At 52.9% G+C, this 19397-nt stretch overlaps 1 protein-coding gene across 1 annotated transcript in view; it reads left to right on the top strand.

Moving 5' to 3' along the window:
- The first annotated feature begins 3360 nt into the window (after positions 1-3360).
- Bmp7 (bone morphogenetic protein 7) overlaps positions 3361-19397 on the top strand; it is a 78766-nt gene continuing 62729 nt past the window's right edge. The window contains exon 1 of the mRNA XM_020170147.2: positions 3361-3961. Coding sequence (XP_020025736.1) covers positions 3544-3961 — 418 coding nt within the window. The 5' untranslated portion in view covers positions 3361-3543. The remainder of the gene's footprint in view (positions 3962-19397) is intronic.

Here is a 19397-nt window from a genome sequence, read left to right as displayed (position 1 = left end):
TATCTTGAAAAACCGTGTCCCAAAAAAAAAAAAAAAAAAAAAGGAAGGGCTGGCAAAGTGGCTCAAGGTGTAGACTCTGAGTTCAAACCCCAGTACCAAAAAACAACAAAAACTCAGACTTTCTGGCTAAGGTCGTTTTCCTTCTTATCCAAACAGCAGTGTCTCTGTCTTCTTCCCAGGCCGGGAGCTGAGCCCTTTGTGTGAGCAGAATTCACTTCTGAGTCTTTGGGGTCACCCTAGGAGCCTGCCGCTACTCACCAATGGGAGAACTGAAGTGTGGAGAGGTTCACACACTGGAAGTGGCAGAGCCAAGTGTGGACACGGTGGGCTGGCTGCCAGATCCCAGATGACATCTCCACCTGAGACTTCTCCAAAGGACCTGCAGGCCTTTCTTGTGGTGGCCTTGGCCCCATGCTAGCATCCAGGACCTCCCAATGGGGGTATTTCTTGCTTCATGTTTGCATTTAGCACACTGAGGACCCAGCACAGTCTATCTTCCTGGAGCTGATCACCAAGAGATAAGGCTAAATAGGGGGTGAGAGCCCAGAGGGAGCCTTATCTCTGCAGGTTGGTGGAGCACATGATTTCCTCTTCTGTGAGGAGAAAGGGCAGAGAAAAGGAGGCTTCTCCACTCTGCTGGGGTGAGGGGCCTGAGAAGCACCGAGGCCCCCAGTCCACCGTGGTCACAGGGCTGGGTGTGGGGCTCAGAGTGGGACCAGGTAAGATGTACCAGGAGGGGACACGAGGATCTTGCTCCCATGACTCTCCAGCAGTGCCCCTTTCCACATGGCTAGGGTGATCCCCCTAAAGATGGAGAGTGGCTTACAGAGCCGGGGGTGGGGGGGTGGGGAGAACATCTTCAGAGCAATGCCTCCTGACTTGCCTTCTTCTAGACTTTGGAAGGAAGCCACCCCTGTCATTGGGGGTGGCAGAGCAGCTCTTTCCCTGGGTAGTCTTCAATGGGGTGTGGGCAGGGCTGGGGGCCCAGCTGGCTCTGTCCCCACTATGTAGGTTGGTGTGCTGGCTGGTTCCTCTATTGGATGCCTTCTCTGGGAAAGCCAGGCTTGTTCCCTCTCCTCTCATCCCTCAGGATTCAGGGCCCTGGCCTCCCCTCCAGAAGTCCCCAGCCCATTCTATCACCTTATCCTGTTTGACCCCCTCTGCACGTGGTCACTTTCACAGGCTGAGTGACCCGGGATCTTGAGTTGCATGCTCTCTCTCTAATGGATAGTGGATATGATGGCTCTCCAGCTACCTACCCAACAGTCCCTGGGTCAGATGTATTCACTGTACAAAACCCAGTCCAGGTGTCTCATCTCCACACCTCCTCCGTAGCCTCTCCTGTCCCCAGACCTCATTGAGAGTCTCTCTCCCGTCTCCCCCACTCAAAGACCAGCTTCTCCATGGAGGCCACCACATGGTCTTGCTCACCGCCACTCACTGCTGTGTCCTCCACCCAGTACTGTGTTCAGCACTGGGCTGGCCACCTGATGTTTGGGGTCTGGTGCAAAGTGAAAACAGGGGGCCCTGTGGCCACTGGTTATCAAGAACTGCAATATGGTGACCACAGGGCATGATATTAAGGGTGACTGCACACACAGCCACCTGCTCACATTCCATGTGGAGAGAAGGAGTTCATAGATACAGGGCAGCACAGAGGATTCTTGAGGACCTTGCCTGGTAAGGGGGCTTATGGTGTCCTGCAACCTGGGTCCACGTGGGAATATCTGGGACCTGCCTGTGAACAGCTGCTGCTTCCCTCCTGGCCAAGGTCTCTCCTCTCTCCACCCATGTGGCCCCTCAGACTGCCATATTGTCCAAGGGCCCTTAAAGGGAGACCAGAGAGCCTCACAGCAGACTACCCTTGCCAGGATGGTCTCCTCCAGCCCTCCTGCTCCAGGATGCAGGACCAACCTGCAAGTAAGGTTGAGCCAGAGTGCCCCACCCCACCCCTTTCCCATACTCAACCCTTCACACTCATCCCAAACTCCCTGGATCCTCCCAGGAGCCTAGCTCCAGGAGATCTGGGGAGAAGAGGGGAGCTCCCACTTTTCCTGATGAAAAAATGGAGGCTCCAAGATACAGTACTCACTGAAGGTCCCACAGGTCAGAGAATAGCCTTAGGCTCTTTCTTAGTTGAGGACAGGGCAGAAATGAAGCCCTGGAAGTCTCTTCTTGGCCATGAACTGGAGGCAAACAGCTGCCTGCTCCCCCCACACTCTTGAGGTGGGGGCTAGGCATCTGTCTCAGCAGTGGTTGGGGACGTGCTCTCCCCACCCCTCACAACTTTCACTTACGTCCCCAACCAATAGGGATTTTGCAGCCACAGTGGCTCCCAGGAGCTCCGAAAAGATGGCTAGTCTAGAGCCCTCAGGGCACTGAGTCTCTAGAGGGGGCAAGACAATAGAAACAGCGGGAAATTCCGGACAGTAAACAAAATAAATGTGCGAGGGGGCGAGAGGAGGAGCGCCCTTATCTCCACGGGTACTGGAAGGTCTTGGGGAGGAAGTGGCACTCCTGGGGGCAGAGGGCCTGGGAGAGTCCAGGCAAAGGAAGGCAAGTGCAGGCAAGCCGGCAGCAGGTTGGGGAGGGTGGAGGGGTCGACGTGACTGGAGTGAAGGGCGTATTGGGGGGGACAGAGTGACAAGTCAGGCTCAAGAGTCACCGCCTTCTTTTTCCCCCCACTCTTCCTCTGCCCCCTCACCCCACCCCAACTTTGCCCACCGCATCCGGAGTCCCATTGGTCGGCTCCGACCTCCTTTCTAGTCCCAACTGCAAGTGCCCAGAGAAGGCGGGGCCGACTCGAATTCCTCTCTCCGCACCCCCGCGGTGTCCGTCCCCGGTACCGGGCACCCGGTGGGCACTCGCTAAATATTTGTGGAGCGCCCAAGAAGGAATGAATGAACCCATTGGGCCCAGCCGGGGAAGGGCGGGGCCGAGCGCAGGTGGGAGGCCGCGGGCGCGGGAGGGGCCCTGGAAGCCCGTCCTCCTCCTCTTGCTCTCCACCTCCTCCTCTTCCCAGGCCCCAGCTCGTACCACTCAGGGGCTCGCGAGGCGGCTCGCGAGAGATCAGGGGAGCGCAGGGCTGGAAGAGCGACCCGGGGCCCCTGCTCCCCGCGCCGAAGGTCGCCAGAGGGTGGGTCGCAGCCCGAGAGTGAGGGAGCTGGAGGAAAGAGCGCTCGCTCGCCAGCCGCCTCGCTGCCTCCCCGGCACTCGCTCGCTGGACTCTTAGGTTTGCTGGCTGCTCCTCCCACCCCGCGCCCGCCTCCTCGCTCGCTCTCGCTCGCTTGCTGAAGCTAGTTTCCAAGATCTGCGGTGCGTCAGGGCGAGTGCGGGGCGAGGGGCCCCGGGCCAGCGCCGAGCAGGGGGCGGGGGTCCGGGGAGAGCGCAGCCGGCCGGGGAGTGGCCATGTCTGGCGCGGGCGCAGCGGGGCCCGTCTGCAGCAAGTGACCGAGCGGCGTGGACGGCTGCCTAACCCCCCTGCCACCTGGGGCGGCGCGGGCCCGGGTGCGCGGAGCCCGGGTCGCACGTAGAGCCGGCGCGATGCACGTGCGCTCGCTGCGCGCCGCGGGGCCACACAGCTTCGTGGCGCTCTGGGCGCCTCTGTTCTTGCTGCGCTCCGCCCTGGCCGACTTCAGTCTGGACAACGAGGTGCATTCGAGCTTCATCCACCGGCGCCTCCGCAGCCAGGAGCGGCGGGAGATGCAGCGTGAGATCCTCTCCATCTTGGGCTTGCCCCATCGCCCGCGCCCTCACCTCCAGGGCAAGCACAACTCTGCGCCCATGTTCATGCTGGACCTGTACAATGCCATGGCGGTGGAGGAGGGCGGCGGGCCCGACGGCCAGGGCTTCTCGTACCCCTACAAGGCCGTCTTCAGTACCCAGGGCCCCCCTCTGGCCAGCCTGCAAGATAGCCACTTCCTCACCGATGCCGACATGGTCATGAGCTTCGTCAACCTCGGTGAGTGAGGGTAGCCGGGAGGGGGGTCTGCGTCCCTCTCGGGTGGCACTTTTTTCATCTTGCCCGCTCATCGTTTCCATTCCTGGCCGTTTGTAAAACCACAGTGCCTGCCCGAGGTTCTCCCACCCGGGACCCTAGTGGACTCCAACCGGTGTGCGCCCCCAGGTAGGGCGGGCGGGCGGGCTCAGCTGGCCTGTGGGGGTTGATTATTGGGAGGGAGAGACCCATCCCCAAGCCTCTTCGGTGTTTCGCCGCCTACCGCATCTCTGGGGCGGGCCGCGGCTCAGTTCAAAGCGCCTGGCGGAGTCATGTGAGCCGGCCCGGCCACCGCAGCCCGCGCTACCTGGATTTAAAGGGCCCGTCTGGGAGAAGCTGCCTTCCCGCCTTTCTGCGCTCCCTCTCAGCCCTATCTGGCCCTGCCACCGCGGGCATCCTTTCTCTTCCCCGCCCTGGCAAACCCTACCTGTCCCCTTGCGGTGCGCGTACAGCGCGCCCTGAGCGCCTCGGGAGTCCCTCTACCAGCCGCCGGGCGCCCACCTCTCGTCGTCTCGATTGGAGCTGGGGAAGAAGCGTTGCCATTGCGAGTCTTCTATTTTAAATATTTAATGATAGGTCCCGGGCGGGCAGAATCCATTTTCAGCGTTTATCACGTGTGGCGCGCAAACCACGGGTTTTGGAGATTGGGTGGCGCGGAATCTCCCGGCAGACGCCCCCGCGGGGCCAGCTGGGGGACCCGGTTCTCGACTGGAGTCACAACGACCCTAGGATGCGGGCTCCGGTACGCCCCTCCGCCTTTAGTCTTTAAACTTGTTCAAACTAACCCCCGGCAGCGCGCTGTAGGGCTGATGATCAAATATTTGCTTTTCGAGATAACACGCTGTTTCCTGAGCCGCTTTCATTCCGCTTGTGTAACTTGCTGCGACAACCCGATCCAAGCCAAGACTGCAAACACGCCCACGGGCGCTGTGTCAACCTGGAAATGATGATGCTTGAAGCCCCACGCTGGGCACCTGGGGCGAGGAGCTGGGGCTCAGGGAAGCGCCGATCAGCCTTAATGCTTGCCGCCCCAGATAAGGACCCTGGAGTTTCTGGGAAGCTATTGTCTGTCCTTGATAGTAGCCAAAATCAAATAGGTTCAGGGAGCAAGGGGTGGGAGCTTGAGATGCCAAAATAACAGAGTTATTTTGAGTTAGTTAAGAATGGGATAGTTTCATATGTCTTGGTGTAGAACAGTCTCTGAGATGTAGGAGATGAAAAAAAGCAAGGTGCAGATCAGCCGTGCCCCAGTCGGAGAAGATACCATGAATCCAGAGAGATTTTACTAGGGGGCGGTGCTTAACGTGGTTGAATCTGAGGTCTGATTTTTCATTGTGCTTTTGTGTGTGTTATTTTTTGATGTGTGCATTTTTTGTCTATAGCAAAAACTAAAGAAAAGTTGTAACCACACACATATCAGTACATTAAGGAACAGGAAGTAGTGTTGCTCTCTGAAGCCAGGATTAAGTGGGGCCCTTTCTCACGACCTCCTGTTGTGATTCCCACTGAACACGCAGGTTCCAGGGCTGCACTCAGAAACTGGCTGAGGTCATTAAAAAAGTAATGGCTGGCTTGAGTAGCAGGCTTTCAGCAAGCCCAGTGTGAATTCTGCTCTGGTGCCTCTAGACCTGCCCTATGGGCTCCAGCATCCGAATGGAGGACCAGATCCTTCACTAGTGCTGCTGGGAACATCAGGGCAGGGCTAGCTGCTCCCCCCGCGCCCCCCCCTCCCCTTGGAAGCAAGCTGGGGCTTGCCTGGGAAGGCCACAGCTGGGTGGTTTTCCTCCTCTGGCTGTACACACACTGCACACCTTCCAATCCAGTTCTTTTCATCTTGAAAGGACAAAGACTGGCTTGTCTGAGCCTCTTAATCAGCCGCCTGGCTTTGGGCTTTGTGGGACCCGCCTGACTTTCTCAGGTCTAGCTTTCTGGAACATCACTCCAAATTAAATGGCAGAGTGGCTTTTAACAGAGCTCACTGACCTTGTTTTCTTCCTCTCTCTGTCCCTAAACTCGAGGTTAATTAGTTAGGGGAAGACCTGGACTGCAGTTTGGGGAGAGGCTTCCTGTGCATGCTTCTAAGGCTGGCCTTTAATTTCTGCTCAGCAAGACCTGAATGGCCTATTCCCTAGGAAGGATGCAGGGGTGGCAGTTGGGCTGAAAGGGATGGGGTGTGTGGGAGACTTGCCCTGATGCTGAGTTTGCTGAGAGGCACAGTTCTCCCTTGGACTACAAATCATGTCGATCTGTAACATACAAAGTTTTCTAAAGCCAAGTTTATTCTTGCACTTCACCTAAAAGTGAGAAAATATCACTTGTTCATGTCAAACCATTACTTGTTACCATTGGGGGGACTTTGGAAACCCTGGGTGAGGATCTTTGGGGGAGGCTGAGTTCCTCCGCCGCCCCTCCCCCTCAGGGCATACCTTTGCTGTCCTGTGGGGTGGGCCTGCCTGCCTGTCTGTGTGGGGACCCCTGCCTGAATTCTGAAGGCTTCTGCAGACCTGGTGCCTTTATTCTTCCTGCTGTCTGTAGCCAGACTGGGTTTTGTTCCTATAAGTTGTTCTCCTTGGAATTCGAGCTTTTTGCCAGGCTGAGCAGGATGTAAACTAGTGGGGAATTTACGACAAAACCAGGTGCTCCAGTGAGGACTTCAGATGATACCTAATGACAAAGACCAGCCTGCACCATAAAGGCCCAAGCAACAGCGGTCAGCTGCTTGATCGGGGCTCACACCTCCCCAGCCCAGGCCTCTTAAGTTCAATGGCAAGATCTGTAAACCGGTTTGGATTAAAAAGCCTCCAGTTCTTCTGTGTAGACTTAATTTTGGAATTCAAAACAGGCTTCGCTCTCTTAAACAGTCCCCAGGCGACGACAGTTCCATAGACTGGATCTACCCTTAGCCCTGACCACTCACTTTTCTCTGGAAGCCCCCAACAGCTCTGTTTGGACTCTGCTAGCAAAGCTAGCTGGCATGGGGACGTGCTGCTTGTGTTTATCTCTGGGCCAGGTTATGAAGGAATGAAATTTGTTTAATCTTCAAAGCTGCATTGAAGAAAGAGAAAGTTGGAACCCTATCATTACGAGAGAGTGCAGGAAAGTGGTCTTTGCGAACACAGCCCAAGCGTGGGGAGAAGGCCGCAGCTTGCTTTTTGCTTCCTACCATCTGGCCATCCTTTTTTGTTGACAAGTGTTTGGCATTACGAGCTCTCCTTTTGCCCCTTCAGAACAGGCCCTACCACTGTGGAGTATTAGGAAAAGATTCTGTTACAGTTTAAAAATGTCCTTCGGGGAGGGCTCTGCGGAGCAGGACGGCAGGCGCTGCAGCTGTAACCTGGCTTGTGTTAGAATCTGGAAGGAGTTGCTTTGCATTCCAGCGCTGCACGGCCCTCACTGGTAAGCAGCCAGAGGTTAATATAGCTGTCACACAGGCTTCCCCTTCTTTCTTCCTTCCCTCGCTCTCTCTGCAGAGTGCCTTCACTCTAGGAGTGTACCAACAGCTGTGTTTTTAGTAACCCTTTCAAAATCACTTCTTTTAAACCTCATTTTCCTGCTTATATAAATCAAAGATCTCCCTCTCCTCCCCTTTTCCCAAGGATATATATGACCCAGAATTGAACTTTTTGGATCTTCTGTGGATTTCCCTTCTGAAATCAAAGCAGGGTAAGGCTGAACCCTGGATGCCAGCTTGGGTAGATGTTTTGGGTTTGGATTCCAGGGTTGTTATTCAGTTACCAGGGGAAAGGGAGATGGTCCCGAGAAGAGTGGGCTTTGGGGCAGCACATGTCGGGAATGTGTGTGTGTTGGGGGGGGCGTTGGCGATGATTGTTTGAATGCACAGGGGGAAGAAAGTGCCTCTGAGACGTGGCTTGGGTGAGCTGGGCTTGGACCTTACCTTGGTGGCGGCGGCCATCAAGCCTTTGCCCAGATAAACACAGCTGGTGGATGATCCCCTGACCACTGGCATGCTTGCGATGTGAGCGCATATCACATGTCCACTGAACTTGGAGACAAGTGATGACTTCATTCCAGGGACAGCCCTTCTAAGTTGATTGATCACCCATATCGCTTTAATATCTCGCCCACCCCATGTGCTAAAGTCATCTTTGGCCCGAGGCGAGAATCACTGTGTCCTCAGGCTGCCCTCCTCCACCCTTCCCAGCCTGCTGTGGAACGCAGGGCCCCGTGCACCCAGCTGCAGCCTGAGCTGGGGAAGCACTTGAGTTTTGGCACCTGCTGCCCAGTCTCACCGGTGCACTCTGCGGGGTGTTGGGGTTTGGCGAAGACAGGGATATATGGACTGGTCATGTCATCTTCAGAAGGAACGTGAGGGTGAGCCCAGAGTGTGGGGGAGAGGCCGCAGCTGTACACTTAAAAGAGTTCAGTCCCACTGGTAAAATCAATATATTAAATTGCACAACCCTGTGCTTTTAATTAGTTTAAATCAAATGCGCCCGTGCCGTTTTACCTCCTCTCGCCTCCACAGGGTGAGGAAATACCAATATTTACATAGAAACTGTTAATTTGTGGTGAAAATGATAACACATTGGGCTTTCCACTCTCCAATGGCTCCAGCTTGATGGATCCCAGATCAGCATGGAGTTGAGAGGGGTGACATCAGCTGGGGATGAGGGAGCAGGGAGGGGACATCGGTGACATCTGGGGCTTGGACCTGGATGCCAGGACGAAGGTGGGTGTGTCAAAGGAGGCGATGCCTAGGGAGGCTGGACTTTCAAGAAAGCAGCAACTCTTCCTTCCTGGTCAGATTCACCCACGGAGCTGAAATCTGTCCCCTGAAGCAATACTGCAAAGCTGGCTGGGGCACTTGCCTTTGGGTTGGCCGTGACTCTGTCCCTCTTGCACTCTGGCTTCTTTGTGCTGGGCAGCTCGAGGTTATTTAGTCCAGAGCTTTTTTTCCCAATTCCTGCGGTGTTTATCCAGGCAGGAGGGCTCCTCACTGCAGATGACCCCTGTACCACCCCGATTGTGATGGGAGCCGGTCGTTACTAGCTGTGTGTTCAGCTGGGATCAAATTCCTGGTTTTGCTGCAAATGCATTTGACAAATACTATTTGACAAAAATGCGACTTGGTATTTCTTAATGCAGAACAGATATATCGTAGTTAACCTTCCCTAGCACAAAATCGCTTGAACCCAAGTGAAACGTCGGTGCCAATGAATACCAGGCCGGGCCGTTCATCCCCCCTCCCCCCCCAACCCCGAACCCCGCACGGCGAGTGTTTATGCTTTGGGAGATGTCAGGAGTGCAGGGAGTCTGACGCCTCCCGACGTGGACCTCTGAGCAGCACGCACTATGAGTCCTTTCCACATTTGTGTCGGAAGGCATTGTGGGAGCCGTGCAAAGCCTTTTCTGATCCGCGTGGAGTGGATCGAATTAATGACAGCTCGAGAGCCCCAGTTTTAGGGTAGTTGCTTTATTGTGTTGGAGCCAGCATGCTTATAATCCGGTTTCTGTACAAACATGTTTAACGTGTGTTAATGCATTTCCAAACCAGAGCCTCTCAGCACAACCCTGCTTTTCATTAATTGACATCGGTAGCATGGTGCCGTATTTCAAAGGGCTGGCCAAGTATAAACTGTGTTTTCAATTTCCTTCCTTTCCTGTGTTTGGAATGCCAATGTTAATTTGTTCCCATGTAGGAGCGGGGTGTGTGGGGGGGTGGCTGCCAACCGTGGCTTTCCATAAAGGGCTTCACAGTGAAGACCTCCAGCCCTCGCTCATGCTCGGGGCTGCCTGGCCAAGTTTCCTGACACTTTGCAGCTAATTCTGGGTGATCTATGGAGTGGGGGGCTGGAGGGGGGGCTTCCCTGTCGTGTAACGGAAGTTCTTGGTGACAGCAGTGGGTGTGGCTTGGCAAGGGAGAATGAAAAGGCGGTATCTTTAGATACCCCTTAAACCCATGTGCCTGCTTCCACTGTGGTTGCAAAGTAGCTGTGTGACCGTGGGCCAGTTACTGAACATCTCTGAGTTGGTCTCCTCGTGTTATAAAGGCTGGTTAATAATCCTCTCCTCAACAGCTTCCCAAGAAGACAAACTCATTTCACATGCAGAGTCTGGCACATGGTAGGCACGCAGTAAATGGTAGCTCTGTTTTTACTGGGGAGGCCAGATAACTATTCACTTTTGTCATGTTAGTCTGGATTTCAGCTTAAGTACTTTTAAAATAGCGAGAACAAGCCACTTGTGTTATCTTAGCCATGTCAAGAAAGCGACCCTACCGGAGGTGCACATCTGTAGGTGCCTCCCTTCGCTTGAAAGGTCAGTGAAATTTTGAAGGAGCACGGTATGCTTTTTGGATGATAAATAGGGCACCGTGTCAAAGCTTTCTCTCCGTGGTAGCATCCATGGTTAGGAAACAACCTGAGCAAGGGGGCAATCAGGAACGCCCTGCAACTATCATATCCACAGCTTCCAGGGAACACTTATTCCAAAATGAAAAAGTTCAGTTCTTAAAAATCTCATTACTGAAGTACTTCTTCCCACCCCATTCTGGAAGCTGGTCAAAGTACAAGCAGTCTTTCTCCTCAAAGGAGTGACAAGCCACCGAATTCATTAACAGAACGCTGTGACTTCCCACTTTCTATTGGAGCAGGTGCAAGCGGCCCACCATTCCTGCAGCTGGCTCCGGCGACACCCACAAAGCCCTCTGTGGGCTCAGCGGGTTCAGAAGCCTCTGGAGACCAGAGGACGAAAGAGTCGCCTCCAGGGCCCCAGACAGAGGGCTGGGTGTTCTCTCTGCAAGCTTTCCATAATTCCCCCCAGCCATTTCTGTGCTGTTAGGAAAATCCGATTTAGCAAGTATTAAGTTTATCTGCACCCCTGAGGTCACGTGTTTTGTCCCACCCTTATCTCCCTGAAGTCGCTTTCAAGTTTCTGTCTTTTGTTGTCTGGCTTGATTAAATTTGGCTGCAAATAAAAACTTGCGCTGTGTTCAGAATTGAGGACTTGCGCGACCTGAGCTTTGTAATTCCAGTCTCTCTCTTACTTTCATGTAGTTTGGAAAAAAAAACAACAAAATCTAAGTGCTGAGTCTGACACTTGGCCTCTGGTGGCCCAAGCGCTCATGGGCTCAGCGACTTCACACACACAAAGGCAGCTGAGGGTGCAGGGTGTCTGTGGATTCTGTGGCTTGTGTTTGGCTTTTGATAAAGGCCTCTTTTCTGAACTGTTGTGTGCAGGCCTTCTGGCTGCCCTGCTCAGACACTGCCTTGCAGAGTCCTAGAGCAGAGCGGGTGCTCAAACATTGGCTGTTTGTGTCCCTGAAAGGCATAGGGACATTCCAGTCGTGTCCTCTAAAGGCATCTGGTCTTGAGTTCCCGCCAGTAAATTTTCGGAGTGTGTGTCTAAATAGAAATAAATTGTATAACGACTGTAGTTTAGAAAACATAGATGAAAATAGAAAATTAAAGAGCCCAAAAGATTAAAAATACAAAATTTTCACATGTAGTAATTAATGCAAATTTTAATGAATCATTATGAAGCAATTTCAATTGACAGTTTTAGTTAGAAACAATGTCAGTTGAATCAACACTGCTGTCGCTAAAATTGCAGTGTGATGAAATACTCTTTGCCAGTTTTTCCAAATCATGGTTTAGCAGATTAGGGTCATTGAGCTGAACTTTGGATGATTCTGGCTCTTTGTCTAGTCAGCATAAAAGGAAGTTAACACCTGGTAATAAAGAGCCCCCCCGTGTCAGAACCTGGAAATCAGAGGTTCTGCATCAAGTTATGGGTCCATTGAGGGTTAATGGGGGTACACATAGTTGGCATGGAGGGAGGTCTGGGTCCTCAGAATGTCACCAGAGGGGAAGACACTGTGAATCCTGGGTTAGATTTTCAAGTTCCCACCCAGAAACTTGACATGGTCCTTCTCCCTACCCTTCACTGGCAAAGCTGAGCCCAGGTGGGCAGGAGGCTACAGTCCACGTGTGTGAACAGTGGGCACTGTGAAATGACGCCACCTGTTGTGTTGTCACACAAGAGAGTCTCAAGACACAGCTAGAAAAGAACAAGGTCCCCAGTTTTGGATCCCAGCTGCCAGTTATACAGACAGTTTGTTGAAACCTAGGTAGTGAATTTCCATGATGTGTGTCATGTTTGGAATTTATTTAATGATACTATCATAAAGCATTCTTTTCCTGCCTCTGGCAGATCCCTCTTGCCTTCCCCTCAGGGTGTGCACCCCATTTGGGCGACCAGTGTCTGTAGAAGCTCTGTCTTCCATGGTTCAACACCAGTCACTGTGGCTTTCCATGCACACATGTGAGGACCTTCCAGGTAGGACTTGCCTTTGAGCAGAGGTGTGTGTCAGTATCAGTTGGGTTTGCTGCACTGAGAATTCTGACACCTTGACCCTAAGGTCCCTGTGACTGAGGCTGCTGCTGCTATTTCTATAGAAGATAAACATTGTCCCTCGTCCCCATGCCTTGGTCTGAATGGAGGAACTGCCTTCCTTCCTGGGCCTTGGAAGCATTTCCTAAACCACATAGGATCTTGCGTGGCCGAATCTAGATTCTGAATTCAGAGACTCCATTGTGCCTGTGCATCACCTAAACTAAGCAGACTCACGGCGGAGGGCTGAGCTCTTTCCGTAGCAGCCATGGGTTTATCATGCTGTCTTTTTCTGCTCTTTTAGGAGAAGAGTAACCCCACCTTGCAAAGCTGGGTAGGAGGTGTGGGCTGGGCCTCTGCATGCAGCTCTTGCTGAAGACAAGGCTGCTCCTGTCCCAGAGGAGGGGACCTGCAGATAGGGAGGGAGGTGTGCAGATGGCGATGAGACCCTGAAAACAGAAGCTGAGCCCATGACCTTGACCTTGTCCTGTTCTGATGAGTAAGATGAAGATAAGCAGGCACACACCTCTCCCTCTAGGTGCTCACCCTGCTCTAATCACTCCTCTCTCCTCCGTCTTTATGGCTTGAACATAACTGTCTGGACAAAGAGCCCTGCGTGGCCCGGCACCCCTCCATGAGAAAATGCCAGGGGCAGCTCCAGATTGATATTTTAACAGCAATGCCTCAGGATGCTGAGTAGAAAAGCCCACAGAGGCAGTCTTACCATGTGTACTGGGCTGCCCACCACAGATGGCTTGTAAAACAGTGAAGTCGCCCACAGTCTAAGTGTCTGGGCACAGGGGATTGGTGGAGATCTGGGAAGGAATGTAGTATAGTTCAAATGCATGGATGTCTTTATGGATCAAAACAGAAGGGGGGAGGGAGAGAGAGAGAGAGAGAGCAGGATGATTGGATGTCAGACTTGTCAGTTAAGCACACATGCCACATGGCATTGTGAACTCGTTTTATTTTTTGTGGCTCACACACATTAGTAACTCATGGAAAGGATTCATGACCTTCAGGGTGTCAGTTGAGTGGGGGAGAGGGGCAGGTAAGGGATGGGGACTGGTAGAAAGTCTAAATAAACTCTGTTCCTGTCAGTTTGGTTTCTTTTAATAAGAAAAAGGCAAAAGGAAATGCAGTGTGGTGTCCTGGGTCGGATGTTAGGATGGATCAAGGCTGTCAGTGTGAAAAACTCCTGCAGCTTAGTTACTAGTGTGACCTTGTTGGTTCTGATAGATGTCCATCTTTCTGGAAGACGTTCATATTGGGGGAGTGAGTGAAGGGGGTCACACATGGCCCCCTGTGCACAGCTTTGCAGTTTCTGTGTAAATCTCAAGTTATTCCAAAGTAGTTTATAGTTTTTTTAAAGGAAGCAACCAAGCTATTAAGTCGTTATAGATACCTGTGATTTTCTCTATGCATTCTTTGTGATTAAACTTTTCCTAAGACCCCAGCAAACCAAAGCTCCTCGTGCTGGAGGGACAGATGGATGGGGCATAGGAGTCTGAGTTGGGGGCAGGGGGAATTGTGAAACTCTGTGTGGCTCTGCTTTCAAAGCTGGGGGCCTAAAGTGTGCTGGGTATTGCACCCCACAGGCCAATAATGGCTCAGTCCTCAGACCCATTAACAAATGGAAACCCTGTGGGACAGGGGCCCGAGGCCTTTAAAACTCTCTTCTGCCCATCCTGGATGCCCAGTATAAAGCAGCTGTTTGTTTATGGGCAGAGAGGGAGTGTTGTTTAGGGTCTTTCAGTTTTCCTCTTGGTCCTGAACTTTGTAAAATGCTCCCCCCTTCCCCTTCTCCAGTTCCGTTTTCAGACTGACTTGACCTCACCTTTGTTGCGAGAGAAGCCCTTAAAAATGGCAGTAGGGCCTGGAGCCTTCCAGGGCTAGGAAATGCTTATGGGGTGGAGGTGCTGCCGGTCATTTCCTTCAGGAGGAAATAATAAATGAAGTGACTTGCCTGGCGCCCCCCAGCCCCGAGCTCCTAATTGTCTTAATGTGTGGACAGAGGGGACCTTGGGGTCCTGGGGCCTCTGGCAGCTCGGCACCCCAGGGATATGGAAGTGCCTTGCTTAGGTAGCTGTAGGCCGGGGTCCCCAGCCTGCCCTGTTGCCCTGTGGAGCCACCCTGTATGTGTAGGATGTCCAGTAGCAACCCTGGCCTCCACCCCTCAAACACCAGAAGCACCCCAGCCCCAGTTGTAACAACCAGATATACTCCCAGCCACTGCCACATGTCCCCTGGGGGACAGTCGTCTGTCTCAAGGTGACCTCTAGCTGGGAGGCTCGGCTTCCCTCAGCGGCCCATGGTGCTGAATGGGAAGCCATGTGTCTCTGGGGGAATCACTTTCAGGCTGAAAGGGAGGCAGATTGCAATCAAGAACAGCCTCCCTCCTCCTTTCTGTAGCCCTCAGCTTGCCTTTGAGATGTCCTGGTGACCAAGCAGGAGGCTGAGGCTCTGATGAGTGCTGTCCTTTCCCTGGACCCGAGTCCACTGTCCCTCACCTGAGCCCATGGTGTAAAGCTGCACACGCTAGTGTGGTACTTTTCTCTCCTAAACCTTCCCAGGAAGGAGGCTGGCCCACCTTCCGCCTTCCTCCCCACAGGTAACTTTCCCAGGTGGGGGAGGGGCGGGCAGTGAGCTGTATTTTCCCTCGTGTCACCACAGCTTCCAGCTCTCCAAGCTTAAATGCTGCTCCAAGGTAGGCCACCACACAAGACCTACTTAGTTAGCTCAGGCACGGCCCGAGGGCCAAATATGGCCGATGACCTGTTTTTGTGCAGCTTGTGACCTCAGAAAGGCTTACACGTGTGTTTTTAAAACGGCAATAAATAAGACAATTGCAGGACAAGGCCAGTGTCTGTGAAATTCAGATTGCACATCAGGGTGGCTAGATAGTTTTGTGGGCACGTGCTCTGGATGAATTCTCTGCCATGAGGGTTTCCGTCCACAGAGACGGGAGACTGCATGGAGGCCCAAGCCTGGAGTTTCCCTGTCTGGCCCTTCTGGACGTTTGCAGACCCCTGCTTTCCATGTCTCCATCGCCTCCCTGTGACAATCCATTTAGCTGGCCACTGTCCTGTAGGGAGCTAGCGGCTCCCACCTGTGTTTTCGATTTCGCCTTGGGTTGAACCTGGGTCTCTTCTGAGGGCTTCTTTGAGCTCCTCACAGGGTGATGGTGCACCCCACTGGCTTTTCCTAAAGCCGCCGGGTCCCAGCCTCCCCTCCCTGTTTCTGTTGGTGGAGAATTTCTCCTGAAGTGGTGGTAAGGACATAGGCTCGGGGCTCAGACTGCCCTAGTTGAAATCCCGCCTCTGCCACTTGCTAACCTCCTGACCTTGGGCACGTTACAAAGCTCAGGGTCCTTATCCCTCCTCTCCAGTTGATAATTGACACCTGTCCCTGGGTGCGTGAAGGACAGGGGCAGGAAGGGAGCTGACCTTAGTGTGGGCACGTCTTGGCTGCCTAGTGGTGTTCGCTGATGACAGCGGTGCTGTCACTAGCCCAGCCTTACACCCATGCAGTCCCAGCACCTGGGGCAGTGGGGTGTGGCATCTGGTCATGCTCAAGGCCAGTGACCTGAGCTTGGTGCCTGAGCGCTAGTCGAGGGGACTGGAGCAGGGTGGCCCTGCCTGAACTATGACACCAGCTGAAATGGCCACCGGGCAAAACAGGAAGCCAAGGATGAATCCTGTCACACCAGAATGTCATCCTGCTGATTGCCATCTGCTCACTATGCAGGGTTTTAAGGAAACACTGAGATGTCAGAAGCAGCTTGAGGCAGCCCTGGCCTGTGGACCGCTTGGGTGACCTGTCACATTAGACAGGCGGCTGTGTGCCCCCTCCCCCCTGCTCTGTACAGACTCACACACATAAAAATTTCATAGTGAAATTGTGCCACTTCCCTTTCCAGTTCTCTGAACACCATCATGCCAGGCTCTGTGCCTGGCGTTTCTGCGTGTCTGTTCTCCATCTGGACCTCGGGCGTCTGTCCATCTAAGGCAGGCACCCACCACACCTTTGCTGGGCAGATAGCACGGGGAGGACATAGGATCAGGGATGACAGGGTACCTGCCCAGCTTTGGGGTTCACAGGTCTGTCTGTCTGAGTCTGGGTCACTGAGTTCAGTGTGCTTTGGGCCTCAGTTTCCCCTTTTTTGATAGTGCGGGGCTTCACACTTGCAAGCGCTCTGCCACGAAAACTACACCCCAAGCCATTTTGCTTTTAGTTTGTTTTTTAGGTAAGATCTTGAGCTTTTATCCTGGCCGTGCTTGGATGTTGATCCACCTACCTACACCTTCTGAGTAGCTGGGATTACAGGCATGCACCACCACTCCTAGCCTCCCAGTTTCCCTTTATTGTGGGTAGCTCAGGACTCAGGGTGGCCAGGACTGAGGTCATGGTGGAAGGGCTCAGCCATCACCTGCAGGGGGTGCTCATTGCCCTAGCAGCCAGCCAGGCTGCAGAGCACCTTCTCGAACCTGGAACAGGGTGAAGACTGGACAGGCCCCATCTGGCAGTGGCAACTCATTGGTGATGCCTGTGTGGCTGTGTCCGAATCAGTGTGGCCTCAGCTCTAGACTCTTTCATCTCCTAAGAAGTTTCATGTTGAACACATGGATTTATGTTAGTTGCTTAACTCCACTGCAAACTTTGACAAGAGGCCAGGCCTTGGACCCAGTATATTGTAGTCCTTTGTGGGGTCAGCCTGAAGGCCATGGGTGGGACAGAAATTGAGAGGCGTGATATCCACCCTGCAAGGTGCCACTATGTTGTGTCTATGTGGAAGGTCCCTGCTGCCCCATCACACGTGGCATAAGCAAGTAGCTTCAATCAGAGGTCTATGTTGTACCAAAATACTTAATTTGAGGTTTTTTGTTGTTGTTTTTTTTTGAGACAGGGCTCCCTATGCAGCCCAGATTGGCTTCGAACTCTCAATCCTCCAGCCTCAGCCTCCTGAGTGCTAGAATTGTAGGTGTGTGCCACCATGCCCGGCTCCAAAATATGTATCTTTAAATCCTAGATCCACTGTGAGCTCTAAGCAGCCCCGATGTGCTGTCTGCTTCTGTGGAAAGGAATAATGACTCCTTTAGGACTTGTTCAGCTGCAGGTCACAGAACACCTCCGAGAATGACTTCCATACAGATAGGTGTTTCTCTCTCCCATAACTTGGAGTAAGAGGGGTGACTCCAAGTTTGGAGCAGCAGCTCAGGGATACCTAAATGGTCCCCCATTTCTACATCTCTCCCCACTGCCCCCAGTTACTCCTGATTACAAGATGGCTGCTGCAGCCCTAGGTATTGTATCCTCCTGAATCCATGTCCAAGGTCAGAGGAGGAGGAAGGAAGGATCCAGAGAGCTCTTTTTGCTTGCCTTCCTCTTGGTTTCCCTGTAGTTCTCTGGAAGACTTCTTGAGCTTCCTGGGTCAAAATGCGTCATAAAGGTAGGTTTTGTTGCAAGAGTGGGTGGGAAGTTAAGCACTAGCCTCTAGCCAGGACTGTGGGAATGGTGAGGGGAAAGTGGGTTGGAAGTGACTGTTGGGGAACCACATGCAAGTGGTTTGAGTTTTTAATTTTTCTCTCCCTCTTTGTTGTTTGCTGTGTTGTATGTAGTTGGATTTAGGAAGGCGTGTGCATGTGTGATTTGGCTCCCCTGCATGCATGAATAGATAGACTGGCTTCCAAATCTCCCAAGTACTCATGTGCCACTGTGAGTACATGTAGACAATGGTGGCATTTGATGCTGTTTTCACCAGGTCCTCTGCAGCCCACAGAGAGGGTGTAGCTTCTCTTTAAACTTGACCTAAAAGTAGCTACAGCCTCTGCTCTGACTTTGAAGACTGGGTCTCTCAGGCAATAGCCCAATGTTTGCTGAAAACAGACCTTATTTTAGGACCATCACCCTTCTGACCTCCGTAGACAAGGGTGAACAGTTCCTGAAAATGACCTGGGAAGGTCAGAAATCACTGTCCCCTGCTCGGTAGCAGAGATGGTGGTGTGGGGGCTGGGTAGAGCTTGGTCTGTGTCCTGCTTGGGGACAGGTGGCTGCTGTTCTTCTGAGCAGAGGATGCATAGATCGAGATGCCCAGAGTGTTTAACCTGCTCGTTTCCATGTGGTCCAGCAAAGGTGGAGAGCTGCCAGGCAAAATGGCCTCCTGTCTCAGTGTGGGCTGAGTGCACGGAGACTGTTCCGGGTGAGTGGTGTCTGGGCACCTGTGCCGCTCCTCGTTGCCGTGGAAGATGACATGACAGGGCCTGGGTGTCTCCTCAGGCTCTGAGGGGAAGAGATCAGTGGAGAAGGAGGAGGGAGGAAGGTGTTTCCAGGAGATTTCTGGCTAGCGTGTGTTTGGTGTGAACATTGGGCAGAATTCTTTGGTTGTAGGCAACAGAAACCTCTTCCAACTAGTGACTGGGAAGGAAGAAATCAGCACTTTTTCGAGCATTGAGAAAGGCTTTGGTGGGCCAGGACAACTCCTGGAGAAACACGGACTGTCGCCTCCACACCACCATCTCTGCCACCAAGCAGCCTCCCTCTTGGCAACTTGTCTTGTCAATTCCTCTGCTACCTGGCTGATTGGAGAAGAAGTCACTCACAGCAGCCTGTGCTCACAGCTCTCTAGCTGGCCCATGCCTGCTGCCTGGCTTCCCTTGCTGCTTGACATGGCCTTGGGATGTTGTTCTGATCCTTACACACATGAGGAAATTGCTGGTGCTAGAGTGGGCTACGAGGTGGTTCAGAAAAATACTTTGCCTCCTGTTGAGTGATGAGCTCAGAGCTCCGTCTACTTCTCCCTTTTCTCGCCTTGAATGTGCTCCGTGAAGATCTGATGCTTGGAGCCCTGACAGCTAGTTTATGACCATGAGGAAAGAACCTAAGGATTAAAAGTTAATGTGCAAACAATGGTAGAGCAAGCAAAGACTCTAGAAACTTAAGTGGTTGAGCTGCTGCATTCAACCAGCATTCTAGGGGAGAGACTCTTAGGCAGCTTAAATCACAAGTTCCCTGGTGCAATCTAGAAGGTAGATCTGCCCCATGAACAGGG

The sequence above is a fragment of the Castor canadensis genome, chromosome 5 (genome assembly GCF_047511655.1).
Source record: "Castor canadensis chromosome 5, mCasCan1.hap1v2, whole genome shotgun sequence".
NCBI lineage: Eukaryota > Metazoa > Chordata > Mammalia > Rodentia > Castoridae > Castor > Castor canadensis.
This window is presented reverse-complemented; position numbering and strand designations above follow the sequence as displayed.